Source organism: Lethenteron reissneri, unplaced genomic scaffold (genome assembly GCF_015708825.2).
Source record: "Lethenteron reissneri isolate LAM-NWPU_2019-01 unplaced genomic scaffold, ASM1570882v1 scaffold_1248, whole genome shotgun sequence".
Taxonomy (NCBI): Eukaryota; Metazoa; Chordata; class Hyperoartia; order Petromyzontiformes; family Petromyzontidae; genus Lethenteron; species Lethenteron reissneri.
Window position 1 is genome coordinate 522 of NW_026890946.1, and position 14,544 is coordinate 15,065.

The 14,544-nt window shown below is 46.7% G+C and overlaps 1 protein-coding gene across 1 annotated transcript; it reads right to left on the reverse strand.

The window, feature by feature from the left end:
• Positions 1-553: 553 nt before the first annotated feature.
• Positions 554-13,922, reverse strand: LOC133361831 (helicase POLQ-like). The gene is made up of 12 exons (XM_061580822.1): positions 13,822-13,922; positions 12,275-12,453; positions 10,030-10,200; positions 9,184-9,259; positions 8,967-9,064; positions 8,347-8,454; positions 6,961-7,106; positions 4,152-4,385; positions 3,497-3,638; positions 2,864-2,971; positions 1,214-1,430; positions 554-561 (listed from the first exon to the last, which is right to left on the reverse strand). Exons 2-12 carry the CDS (start codon positions 12,347-12,349, stop codon positions 554-556), a joined length of 1,383 nt encoding a protein of 460 aa, XP_061436806.1. The 5' UTR covers positions 12,350-12,453; positions 13,822-13,922.
• Between the last annotated feature and the right edge of the window lie 622 nt (positions 13,923-14,544).

A 14,544-nucleotide genomic window follows, 5' to 3' on the forward strand; every position in this document is an offset into this window, starting at 1 on the left:
AGTAAAATTCATATTTTTATTTTTATCTTATTTAACTTTTATTAAGTTTAAATTTTTTACCTACCTGGTGACTTTACCGAAAAAACCTAAGAATATGAATCCTTGCAGTCACGAAAGCTTCAAATCTAGAATTAAGGGTATCATTTAATACAATGAATGTAGCATTTTCAAATACAGAATAACCCATTTCAAATAATAGTGATATATTAAGATAATTTTAAAGCTTCTACACATAGCCCACCAATCTCAATACCCTTATAACAATCTTAAAAGAAGCTATCACTTTCACAAATCAGAGCGTTATCTATAATTCACATTTAAATAAGCCGATTATATGTATTGTTGTTACATATCGTGATGCAATGTGTCCACACCTGTCGCATGTACGTGTTCCAGTCCGGTCTGCACTGAGAGACCAAGTCGTACGGCGTCGCCAGGTAGATGAGGTGCAGGTAGTTATTCAGCACCAAGCCTTCAACGCCCGCTTTTAGATCTCGGTACAGCACGGTACAAAAAAGCCAAATCGACTGGATCCTGCGAGACAAACACGACATTAGAACACTGCGTGCGTGCACGTGCGCTCGTGCACGTGCGCTCGTGCACGTGCGCTCGTGCACGTGCGCTCGGTGCACGAAGCCGACTACAGCGTCACTTTGAAAGTAAATGTCAGGCTTGCCTTAAAAGTGAGATTTAGCTTCGCAAAAAAAAACATCTACCTTGTAGATTTCAATTTAAAGCTTTCGTGACTGCAGGGATTCATATTCTTGGTTCTTTTGGTAAAGTCACGTAGAAGGGAAATAATAAAATAAATAAAACATTATAAAATACATTGTTATTTTATAATTTTCGGTAAAGCCACGTAGAAGGGAAATATAAAATAAAAAAATAAAACATTAAATATTTTATTATATTATTTTATTAAGTTTTTTTTTTTTCCCTTCTAGGTGACTTTACCGAAGGAACCAAGAAGATGAATCCCTGCAGTCTAAAACATAATAAAATATATATATTCTATTATTTTACAATGTTTATTTTTATTATTTTATAATTTCCCTTCTACGTGACTTTACCGAAAATAAGAAAAATAAAACATAATAAAATAAATTATTATATTATTTTATGTTATATTTTTCTTATTTATTATTTCCCTTCTATGTGACTTCACCGAAAGAAGCAAGAAGACGAATATTACTACCCTTGTATGTGGCTTGACCAAGCTTGGTAACCTCCAGCAGCTGCTCAGAGGGTGCAGCAGCGTCTCCCTCGGACCTCCTGCAGAGCCTCACCAGGCCCGCCTGCTGCAGCTGCTGCAGGCAGTGCCGGCACAGATCCCTGACTTTCTTCATCCCACCACCCTCCTGCTGCTGCTGCTGCACCCCAAACAGGGTGGTCTCCAAAAAGCGATGGATAGCGTCGATGTCCGTTGCGATCTGTTACCAGCAAAGGGTTGTAAATGCGGTTTGTCAATTCGTATATTTCATACCCTTAGTTCTTTCGGTAAAAGTCACGTAGGTAAAAAATGAAATTAAAATTCACGTTTTATTTTTATTCATTTTCATTTCATTTTTACCTACACGGTGACTTTACCGAAAGAACTAAGGGTATGAATCCTTGAAGTCACGAAAGCTTCAAATCTAGAATTCGTAATATTTGTTCGAATCGTCAACAAGCAACGCAAATGATTACGCGAGTAGCGGTTCGGATTCATCAAGAAAATGCATCATTGGCGCTCATTTTACACACTTGATCGTGCGTCTAGGAATACATGAAATATGTATTTGCGTGAACTCTGTAGCCTCTATTGGCATTACAACTCACCACATTGTTAAACAAATATTTCTTCTTGAATCACTGCTCCAAATCGTGACAATGTTTCAAATCGCAAGGGATACACACATATATATGCACCATTTATTTTTACTAAACCAATAAATGTCTTCTTCTTGGTTCTTTCGGTAAAGTCATCACGTAGAAGGGAAGTAATAAAAATAAGAAAAATAAAACATAATAAAATAATTCTCACGACGTTTCGGCCACAACGCAAGCAGCCGTCTTCAGGTGAGGAACAGGTCTGTCGAGAAGACAGAGTCTGAATGACAACCCCAGGCTTGGAGCGTGTTTTTAAGCTGGGTTGGAGGGGGGGAAGAGCGCCTTGACAAAATAATTTGCATATCAAGAGGAGTTTAGCATATATTTAAGCTGGGTTGGAGGTGGAAGAGCGCCTTGACAAAATAATTTGCAACCCAGCTTAAAAAGACGATCCAAGCCTGGGGTTCACTCAAACAAGCATGATCTGATGAGTTGATGACTTAATGATGACATCACTCTGCTGCTGCTGCTGCTCTATATAAGATCAGGAGACACAGCAGAGCCTCACCATTCTGGCGAATTGCCCGATGATGATGCTGGATGCAATTACCAGCGAAACGTCGTGCTACTCAAATTGTAAATGTTGTGGTTTCACGCTTCAACACACCGGTGGGCTAAAGCAGTGAACTATTTTGTCTTTTGTCAACGTGACACTTTTTTACTGATTGGCCGTGTCGGGTGGTGGAGGGTTACGACACATTTATAAATAACGCGGCGATCTAAACCCAACAACGTTGATTATGAAGCATGATCTATTTAAACTCTGAGTATGTAACTACCACGAACCGTTTCATATCAAATGTATCGTGTCAAATGCATGCATCTGTTGCCCCAGCAGTTTGTAAACGGTAAACATCGGCTCCAAAAACACACAAACAGGTGCCGAGTATTATTAAACAGACTTGTCTCCTGGTTGCTGCGTAACATTTCCATGGAAACGTCACTGCAGTTCATTTCGTGCGTAATTTACGTTATAAGCAGAACAGAAACTGACCTTCAAGCCAATGAGTGACAGGAGTAGGCTTTGAACTCCTTTTCCATCTGCATGTGCCAGGCTACTCTGGCAAACTTCAAATGGTCCATCCACAAGTAGCGTCACCACCTACAAGTAGAAAAAACGCAGAAAAATCATATTTTTTCTTCTGGCAAATGAGGTTCCAATGGTGTAAATGCTTCACCCCGAGCTCTCATACTCTGATGGTGCGTTGTCTTTGAGTTGTGCGCATTTTGGCGTCATCTGGTCCAACACCATGTGAGACTAGGCTCTAAGGAAAGCTGTCTCAGGTGTGGGCCAATCAACTTCAAGGACAGTGCGTACATTATCAGAGTTGTGTTTTTGTTAGCATTCCGACCGCAGGTATTGTGGTCAATGCAAACATGACTCCTTGTAAAAAAGGTGTCAGTTTTGTTGCCAGATAAAAGGGTACATTTTTTAAATCATATTTTGCGACTGGCAAAGGAGGTTCCAATGGTGACAGAGAAATCGATTACAAAGAGCACACTTCCGCTACACAAGAACAAGGTCTGTAGGCCGGTGTGATCATTTAACAAGACGCTCAACTTTTGAATGGGACGTCCTTCAGCTAATTCTAACATTGGGAGCATGGCAGCAGAACAGCCGCTACACCTTGGGCTTGTCCCTGCTGTTGACGATGGTGATGCTCTCTCCCGACGCGTCTATCCCCGCCCGCCCGGCACGGCCCACCATCTGCTTGTACTGGCTTCGGCTTAGGAAGGAATTGCCGATGTAGGGGGAGCGGAGGATCACCCTGAAGGCAGGTGCGTGCGTTGGGGCAGGAGGCACAGGAGACGATCCACAAGTTATCGACGAACAAGAAAAACATTCGAGCGTGGTTGTGACGCATAGCACTCCGATGTGCTTTCGGGTCGTGCCGCTTGTCGTTTGGCACGACGTCCGACATGTCGCCCTACGTGTTGACAGCTTCTTCAAGAACATCATGCCAAACAACACGTGGTACCACCTTAAAAATCATCGGAGACTTTGTGCAAGGTGACCGCGTACTTTTTACCGCGCTATGCCAATGGCTTCTGCGTGGCGAATGAGTATCTAAAATTGAAGGCGCACATCTTTCATTTACACGTTTTAAACGTCTCTGGCGTGCCGATGCCAAAACACTCCCCCAACTCACAACATGATTGATGGCTAACTTCACGGCGGTTATGTACACACGCGCTCAACTTCTTTCGCGCCGTACATAGCCAGCCGTGCTAATCGGAGGTGCGGCCGACACCGCAATGCACCGACGACCGAGGTGGCGAACCTGCGTGCCGGTAGATTGACGCCGGCCGCCAGCGTGGAGGTGCACGCCAGCAGGCAGAGCGTGCCGCCAAAGTAGGCCTCCTCGATGAGGCGGCGCTCCTCGCCCGTGAGGCCGCCGTGGTGGTAGGCCAGGCCGTAGGGGACCGTGTGCCGCAGCACGGGACACAGCTCCCCGTCGGCCCGCAGCTCGGCGAGCAGCGCATGTTTCTCCTGCTCGCGGTGACGCAGGAACGTCCTGCGGGCGGTCAGAACGCGCCGGAAAGGGGGCGGTGGTGCCGCTGGTGTTGTCACCTGCGAGCGCTTTCTCCGCTCCAGGCGGCGACGTCGACATCCGCTGTCGACGTCTGCTGTGAAGTCCGTTTGTCAATGTGCTGCTGGGTGGGGGCCAGAGGTCGCAACCGGGTACCCGATACCCGTACCCTGCCCGATACCCGGCTACCCGTACCCGGCCGGGTACGGGTAGCCGTTTGCGACCCTGGTGCAGCCGGGTACGGGTAGGGTACCCATTTGCAACCCTGGTGCGGCCGGGTACAGGTAGGCCGTGAGTCACTGGTGAGTCACCGTTTGTCACTCATTTCGGGTAGGGTACGGGTAGGGAACGGGTACCCGGAACCGGCCAAGTACGGGTAACCATTTGCGACCCTGGTGCGGCCGTGTACGGGTACGGGTCCTCACCGAGATGTGACGGGTCGTTCTCGCGCTGGGAGTGAGCGTTTGCGCGTGCGAGTTGGAAAGTGTGATCGTGGCGAGCGAGGAAGATTGTGGCCGATTCCTCGCACCCTGGACACTCTCTGTACCAGCTACTCCCCTCCGGCAGAAGGCTGCGGTCCATCAGGACCAAACCTCACGTCATAAACACAGTTTCTTCCCATCCGCTGTTGACCTCTTCAGCAAGGCCAAGGGCTTAAAATGAACTTTACACTTTAACATTTCATCTACAAAATTACACCTTGCCATATTTACAACAGGTCACCCTATTTGTATTTTAAGATTGTACATCTTATATTGTATACTTATTCAAAATTTTACATACTTTAGCCCCTTAGTATTAGTTAGACTTTGTCATTTTAGTATAGTTAGACTGTATACCACTTATTTAAGTTTTAAGATTCCTACATGTTGAATGTATGCACCTTCCTGCCATAGTACATTCCTTGTCTGTGCAAACTGTCGTGGCGAATAAAACCCTTTCTTGCCCACAGCCAACACCTGTAGTGGCTCCGTGTGTCAACATCGCCACTGGGGAGACAAAGGTGGTCGGACGTGGTTTTGGCCACCCACCCCCGCGTGCGCCATAACGGTCTACAAAAGGCTATGTGGGGGACTTTTGTCTTTGTGTGCACGTGTGTGCGTGTGTGTGTGTGCACGTGTGTGTGCGCGTGTGTGTGTGTGTGTGCGTGTGTGTGTGCGTGTGTGTGCGTGTGTGCGTGTGTGTGCGTGTGTGCGTGTGTGCGCGTGCGTGTGCGTGCGTGTGTGCGTGCGCGTGTGTGTGCGTGTGCGCGTGCGTGTGTGTGCGTGTGTGTGGTGTGTGTGTGTGCGTGTGTGTGTGTGCGTGTGTGTGCGTGTGTGCGTGTGTGTGTGCGTGTGTGTGCGTGTGTGTGGTGTGTGTGCGTGTGTGTGTGCGTGTGTGTGCGTGTGTGCACGTGTGTGCGCGTGTGTGCGCGTGTGTGTGCGTGTGTGTGCGTGTGTGCGTGCGTGTGTACGTGTGCGTGCGTGTGCGTGCGTGTGTGCGTGTGTGTGCGTGTGTGTGTGTGCGTGTGTGTGTGCGTGTGCGTGTGCGCGTGTGTGTGTGCGTGTGTGTGTGCGTGTGCGTGTGTGCGTGTGTGGTGTGTGTGTGTGTGCGTGTGTGTGTGCGTGTGTGTGTGCGTGTGTGTGTGTGTGCGCGTGTGTGTGCGTGTGTGCGCGCAATTAAACCTTATGGCGGGACCCCGGGGTCCCATAAGCCCCCGGCTCTCGCACAAACTGCGTTGCGACGTCACGTTGTGTCTGTTGAAGACGAACGACACGGCAATCTATTCCTCTAATCAAAGTTTTATTTATGACGACGGCAACTTTGGCAACTGACGGGTGCTCGGTGAAGAACGAGAAGAATGATTTCTGGTGGGGTCGCTGCGTTGATGTGCGCGGTGGGACAGAGTCGCCAAAAATATAATTTGTTAATTACGATTTTGACTTCTGTTTATTCGGGACCCCGGGGTCTCATTGCCCCCCTTTCGACTACGACCTAGGACTCAAGGTAAATGAAAATAAAAAAAGTGTTTTTTCTGTTTGTGTTACTTTATTTTTAGTTTTATTTACAATACAGTACTTTTTACAGTACCAAGTGTAAAAGTACAGTATTTCTTATTCATTATGAGTTTAACAATGCTTTCCTTATTGTTGAACTGTAACACATTTCACAACACTGACCTGATGGGCATTTAAATAAGCGCATTATTGTGTTCCGCTCGTAATGAACCGTTAGACTTGCGAACGGGTCTCAGGAATGAATTCGGTTCGTAGCCCAAGAACTGCCCCCTGCAAGGTCACTTTCCCTTGAGGAAAATAACAAAAACAATCTGCACAGATCGGTGTAAACATTTTTAAGAAATGCACAAGAGCCTTCAGGAATTTCCAGTTTAAACAACACGATGCATTTTTTGCATTCGGTATTGAAAGTATAGATTTATTCAAGCAACTCTCAAAACTCAATTGTGCACGTTAAAGATATTTGACACACCGACGTAAATACATCGAACAACTGCCTTCTAATGTGACATCAAGGAGTAACTCTTGCAAGATGTACGACTGCAATGTAGAGGTACACGTACTTTGCCAGGTACTTGCAGATCATCTCTGCCACATTCTCGCAGTTCTTCTTCGTGGGGCAGAAGACGAGACAGGAGTGAGCGGGGATGACTTCCGTGACCAGAGCCACGATGTGGTCTGGGTCCGTCTTCAGCATTGCGCTTGAGTACTGTCGCCGCAGCACACAGAGCAGCCACGACGTAGCACAGGGGCATGTGACCAGCCGACCGCCTTGGGCCACGTACGGAGTGCGTCGTGGTGATAACTGGCCGGTGAGAACCGGGGAATGCGAACGCTCTGCTACCAAACTCCCTGGTTTTTCTGGTAAAGTCACGTGGGGTAAGGGTAAAAAATTAAAAAAGTGAAAACAACTACATTAACACTATGAGACCTCTCTTTTACCAGTGGCAAAATATAGTAGTAGGCTTTTACCCTTTAAACTGGTACAAAACTGACACCTTTATACAAGGCATCATGTTTGCAATAACCACAACACAAGTAGTCAAAAATGCAAACAAAAATAAGCAACTCTGATGACAGTGCATATTATTATCATTATCAAAGTTGCTTATTTTTGCTTATTTTTGTTTGCTTTTTTGACTACTTGTGTTGTGGTTATTGCAAACATGATGCCTTGTATAAAGGTGTCAGTTTTGTACCAGTTTAAAAGGGTAAAAACCTACTACTACAGCTACATTAAATCACGACGTTTCGAAGGCTACACAAGCGTCCGTCATCAGGTCTGGCTGCTCCAGCAAAATTCCTGTAGCGTAGGAAGAGAGCTTTGCTACCGTGTGGCCCGCAGGGACCTACCTAGGCGAATGGCAAAGTGGCTCGTTCTTGAACAAGCTTTGACAACCATCACATGTAGCCCATCGTGAAATGTCAATAGACGTAACTGTGCATTTCAGAAAATAATCAATCACGTCATTGTGGAGAGTATCAATAACAAAATCAACAAGCAATGTCTCTTTCGATTTAAAGCTTTCGTGACTGCAGGGATTCTTCTTCTTGGTTCTTTCGGTAAAGTCATCACGTAGAAGGGAAGTATAAAATAATAAAAATAAAACATAATAAAATAATTCTCACGACGTTTCGGCCACAACGCAAGCAGCCGTCCTCAGGTGAAAACCAGGTCAGACGCTGTCTCCCCGACAGACCTGGTCTTCACCTGAGGACGGCTGCTTGCGTTGTGGCCGAAACGTCGTGAGAATTATTGTATAATGTTTTATTTTTACTATTTTATTACTTCCCTTCGACTTGACTTTACCGAAAGAACCAAGAAGAAGAAGCAATGTCTGCTTCCTCTATCCATCTGTCCAGATATATATTTCACAGGTTATTTAAACTTGAAAGCTGTTCAAAAGCTTGTGTGCCTATTTTATTTCCATTGATGTCTGTGCACTCACCTTGTGACTGAGCAGTCGGATAAAACTGAAGCTTTCTTCTGGACACCGAGCCTTGTTGTTTACCTCGTAGATAGAGTCTCCAAGCTTAATGTACTCTCTTAACTGGACCTGTGAGGATCACGGCAGCCATGTAGACTTTTGTAAGAGGTTGAAGACGTGTATCTTTCACACATCAGTTGCGCAACATTTTTATGAAAATTAAACTTTCAATAATAATAATAATAAGAATGTGATTCTTTTCGATGTAAAGCTTTCGTGACTGCAGGGATTCATCTTCTTGGTTCTTTCGGTAAAGTCACGTAGGATGGAAATAATAAAATAATAAAAATAAAACATTTTAAAATAATTCTCACGACGTTTCGGCCACAACGCAAGCGGCCGTCCTCAGGTGTAGAACAGGTCTGTCGAGAAGACAGAGTCTGAATGACACACCCCAGGCTTGGGGCGACTATTTAAGCTGGGATGGAGGGGTGAAGAGCGTCTTGACAAAAAAAAAACGGCTGCTTGCGTTGTGGCCGAAACGTCGTGAGAATTATTTTATTGTTTTATTTTTATTATTTTATTACTTCCCTTCTACGTGACTTTACCGAAAGAACCAAGAAGATGAATGTGATTCCTACCGGTCGAAAATCGTTAGTGTACAACTCCGCATTCAGGAATTTTTGCAAGTCCTTGATGTTGCTCAGAGTGGCACTCATACCGATGACCTGAGTTGTTTCTGCAATAGAATCAAGCGAATGCAACACCACACTGAATCACAGATGGAACTGAATCACCACAACGACGACTGGAAACCCGCAGTAATGTATGATAACTGCAGGGTGAGAACAAACGTACTTGACGCATACTGAACCTTGGCCAGCGTCTGCTCCAGGGTGGCCCCACGGCTGCCACCTTCGCCCAACATGTGCAGCTACAGACCACGCAACAAACCATTAGTACACCATTGGGACCTCATTTGCCAGTAAAACATGATAATTGGTTTTTTACCCTTCTATCTGGCAACAAAACTGACACTTTTTTTACGAGGAGCCATGTTTGCATAGACCACAATACCTGCGGTCGGAATGCAAACAAAAAACACAACTCTGATAATGTATGCACTGTCCTTGAAGTTGATTGGCCCACACCCGAGACAGCTTTCCTTAGAGCCTAGTCTCACATGGTCCTTGAAGTTGATTGGTCCACACCCGAGACAGCTTTCCTTAGAGCCTAGTCTCACATGGGTTGGACCAGATGACGCCAAAAGGCTCTAAGGAAAGCTGTCTTGGGTGTGGACCAATCAACTTCAAGGACAGTGCATATCATTATCAGAGTTATGTTTTTTGTTTGTATTATGACTGCAGGTATTGTGGTCTATGCAAACATGACGCCTCGTAAAAAATGTGTCAGTTTTGTTGCCAGATAGAAGGGTAAAAAAACAATTATCAAACCATTAGTACGTCGCTGCAAATGAGACTCAACACTACATTGCACTGACGTCACAGCTCGTGTGCTGCTGCTGCTGGGTGGACTGTTGCATTGTGGGCCTGTGCAAGATGGCGGAGGCTTGGGGATGCCCTCATCCAGAAGTAGATTCACGACGGCTGATTATGACGATGATGAACATTAATACGTAACATTTGTAATGACATTTGCAGGATGCCAATTATTCTCTGTAATTAAATAATGAATGCCGCATACCTCATCCACAACGATCAGGCCAATCTCCTTCATGCGCCCCTCCTCTAGAAGGGCGTTGACCAGGCTGTGGGCTTTCTCAATGGTGGCGATGTAGAGAGAATTCTTCTTTCGGTGTTTTCGCGGTGGCATGCGCCCCTTGCTTCCCGCGTATTCCTCTATGAAGATTTCAAGCTCCACACCAAACACAGACAGGCTCCGCACCTGTTCGAGCAGCAGCAGCAGCAGTAGTAGCAGCAGTAGTAGTGTGATGCCGCCGCCATGAAGCCGTTCGGCAGGCGCCCAAATCCCCGACCTCGCCACCACCAAGCAACGGAGCCAACCCCGCGTCCCCCTCACCTCACCTCACACGAACACACCCGCACGCATTTCCCCCCCCCCCCCCATAGAGCTCCGAGGGGAGGTCACCTGGCCGACCGGTTTTTATCCGAAAAACCCTTATCGGGGTTAACTCTCACGGTTTCCGGCGATCAGGGAATTGGACGACCTCCCCCGTGCTACGTTGCGCCGCGGCGCTGCGACCAGCCTTAATATGGTGTGGTCGCGGCATGGGGCATTCGGCCACCGCGGTTGAGGCGCATTTCCCCCCACACACACCCCCACGGGTCGACGGGGCAAGCAGGGGAGGGACGGGACAGCATGAATAGCGGGACCGCAGGAGCTGTTGCGCATAGTCATGGAGGGTTGGGATAATTACGCTTGAGCGCGCAGGCCCCATTGTTAGGAAGGGTAAGGGATTAATTAGGATGTACGCCGCCAACGCCGCTCACTGATTAGCAGATCAAAAGCGCCCGGAACCGCCGTGCGCGGGCTCGAGGTGCGCGAGCCCATTGTTCAGCGCAGCATCCCCTTTGAGGTAGGGAGGATAAATAGAGGGGCGCAGAGGGGAAATCGCTCTCTTACTCCAGCGCCAGGCGACCAGACGCAGCTCGAGCCAGCGACCCGGACGTCCGTGCGACGCACCGAGGCACGCGGTTAGCACAAGGATCAGCGGACCGCCGTGGACACTTAACAGTGAGTAAGAAGGTGAATTAGAATCATAGCAGATAAATGGGGAATAGGTATAGAGGTATCAGCGTAGGCCAGCCTCGTCGACTCACTGATTTAACATCTAGTTCCAGGTAGCGGATAATAAATCATTAATAGCGAAGCGTGGTCTCGCGTGATCTTGTCGTGCAGTGTGAGCGCGTGGGTGAGCGTGTGTACGCAGTGGTTCTGTAGTGCTGCGGCTCGCCTCGGGGGAGCGCTGCGCAGAGCGGTGCGAGAGTAGGTGTCGCGTGTGTTCACTCCGTGTGTGATACAGGTGCACGATCATAACGCGAGTAGTCAGTGTGGAGTTGGAGTGCACGGAGCGGTGTGTGTGTGTGCGTACGTTCGCTCCGTGTGGGTCGCAGGTACGCGATTAGGAAAGGGAGGTATCGTGGTAGCGTAAAGGGGGACATAATACTACGCGGTATCCAACCATGCCTACTACGCGGACCCGCGGGGGAGGGGAATCCTCGGGCGACGGCTCCCACACCATGGGTGAGGAACCTAGCAGCGGTTCGCTCAGCAGCGGGGGGGCGATTGATGAGGTTAGCCCGGCCGTAAGCATCATCGAGGGAGGGATCTCGGGGGCTAGCGACCCCGACAGTAGCAGCAGCAGCAGTAGCAGCGGCGACACATCACAATTGTGTGTCGTGTGGGAATAATTGATGAACCCGAGATTGTACTCTGCATCCGAGTATCTGTTCCTAAGCCAAGACGGAAATATTTCAACGAGACTTCCAAATTCCCGGCTGCCTCAGTTGACTTATCTTGGAGGACTTTACATAGAGACAAAACATAGGCCTCGACACAGAGACGTGGTTTCTCTGTGTGCCTTTGTACGTCTCTCTCTCTCTATGTATCTCTGTGATATCTGTCTGCTTATATGTCTGTCTATATGTCTCTGGTTCTGTTTAATCTCTCTCTCAAATTTAGTATTCTCAGGAAGAACGTAATCAACCAGGTAGGGTGTTGACTGTTATGTTATCCGACTCTCTGTTGTATTACATTACATTTCTAAGTATACTAGATTTGTGTTTCTATTTCATTTATACCTGATGACGATTGCTTGCGTTGCAATTGAAACGTCGTATGCTAGTATTTAATTGATCATTTTCTCTTTATACGTCACTTTACCGAAAGAACCAAAGAGTCATTCGTATAACCGCATTTATGCTGCTGTGTCGGTGTGGAAATGTGCGTGTACAAAAGCGATCGTTACCTTCTCCTGGACGATGGCAACGTAGGGAAGAATGAGCAGAGCGTCCGTTCTCTTGCAGAGCAGCTGCCTCAGCATGAGGATCTCTGCCACGAGCGTCTTGCCGCCACTTGTCGGTAAAGAGTAAATCAGATTCTTCCCTCGTCTCACGGAGTCCAGGGACAAGCAGTCGTGCTGCCAGGCTTTGCGGCGTCATGTGTCGACACAAATATAAAAAGAGAATGATTAAATGCACGGCAGAATCTGAAACACGTGAATGTGTCAATTGTAATTAAATCCTTTATATTAAGTTCGCTTGCGTGCTTGCGTGCTTGCTTGCGCGCTTACGACCGTGCAAATCTTTCGGTCGTTTTTTAACCCACTTCCCGTGATCCAATCGAGCTGACATTTTGCACACAGACTCGTTGTGCGTGACAATTTATTCTCGTTAAATTTTTTTTCCTAACTTTTACACTTTTTAGGAAAAAATAAATTATATTTAATTACCAATTGCTTAATGGTGGCAGGCAATCATCTGACCGATAGGTGGCAGCCATCTCAAGCCAGAGGACGAGAGGACTCTAGCCGCCATGCATATAAAGGATTTATAGTGAAAAACTTTGTTTTTACGGGTTAATTTTTTTTCAAACGGGTGGCTTATTACACGTTAAGAGAACAAAAACGCCGATTAAAATGATTAACTTGCGTGCAGGACGACAAAAATGTTTCAACCATCACCTAATGTGTGAGAAATTGGATTAGGCTTGACAGCTAACATCACGACACTGGTGATGTGTAAACGTTTACAGTACGAATCAAATAAGCAGTGATATGCTGTTATAACAAAAACAAATTGGTAAAATACATTTAGCAAAATTCCACCATGTACTAAAAATTAATTTCTCAACCCCCCCCTCCCTCTCTGCCCCCCTCACTCTTTGCCCCCCTCTCTCTGTACCCCCCACCCCCTCTCTCTCTACCCCCTCTCTCTATCTAAGGCCTCGACACAGAGGCGTCGTTTCTCTGTGTGCCTATGTTGTGTCTCTCTGTGTCTCTGTGTTGTCTCTCTCTGCTTATATGTCTGTCTGTGTGTCTATATTGTGTGTCTCTGTGTCTGTGTGCCTATGTTGTTTGTCTCTCTCTGTGTGTCTCTGTGTTGTCTCTCTCTGCTTATGTGTCTGTCTGTGTGTCTCCTGTTCTGTTTAATCTCTCTATTAAATTTAGCAATCTTTGGAAGAGCGTAATCAATCCAGGTAGGGTGTTGACCGTTATGTTAGCCGACTATCTGTGTTGTATTGCATTATATTTCTAAGTTTACTAGGCTTTGTTTTCTCTTTCATTTGTACCTGATGACGATTGCTTGTGTTGCAATCGAAATGTCGTTTGCTAGTATTTAATTCATTATTTTCTCTTTCTACGTGACTTTACCGAAAGAACCAAAGAGTAAGTCCGCCAAATACTATTCAATTACCATTTCTCCCACGAGAGAAAAAAAAAGATATGTTGGCATGAAAAAAAACCGAGAGACAGTTTCGCGTAAATATCCGAGTGTAAAAAACAGCAAACATTACCGTAGAGCTCTTTAATGCCACGCTGTTGTTGCAGAAGGCTGTGCACCTTCGTGGGAAGCCCATAGAAAGGCCCAATCTCAAACTGGCTGTCATCAGCACAAGTCTCCGTGGCGATCTGCCTCTCGTGCGACAGCGCAGACTCCTGCAGGTGCCTGGTGCGCGAGACCACGCGGGTAGCTGCCGCCCACGCGTTTGCCACGAGCGTTTTCTTGATGCGATCTCTTATGCTCGTGCCCTTGTTGGCTACATCTGCAGCTACTTTTATATTTTCCACTCCAAGCGCATTTGCTGTTGAAGAACCGTCGGCTCTTCCGCGAGCGATGTGGTCAGCCTCTTCACTAAAGGCAGCATTTGAGTCATTTGCTTCCGAAAGTGCAGAAGCACAAGTGGGTTTTGGCGGTTTTCTGGTGGTAATAGTACATTCTAAATCGTCCGTTAAGATATCAGCCAATTCTATCTCATCCTCCGAATGAAAGCAACCTGTTTGTGCGTCAGCTTGAGAATTAGACGTTAACGTGCGAATGGTTCCATCGAGCTTTGGAAGTTTTGCATTTTGAGAATTGCCTCTCGACGAGCTCCGAATGTCGTTTCCTACAATATTTGCGTAAAAACCGTGATGCGGCTCAGTCTGTACATTTTGTGCGATGTGTAGAGGATTATATTCTGTTCTCTTTAGTGTATTCTTATTCCAGTCACGAGGCAGCAATTGTTCCACATTGTGTG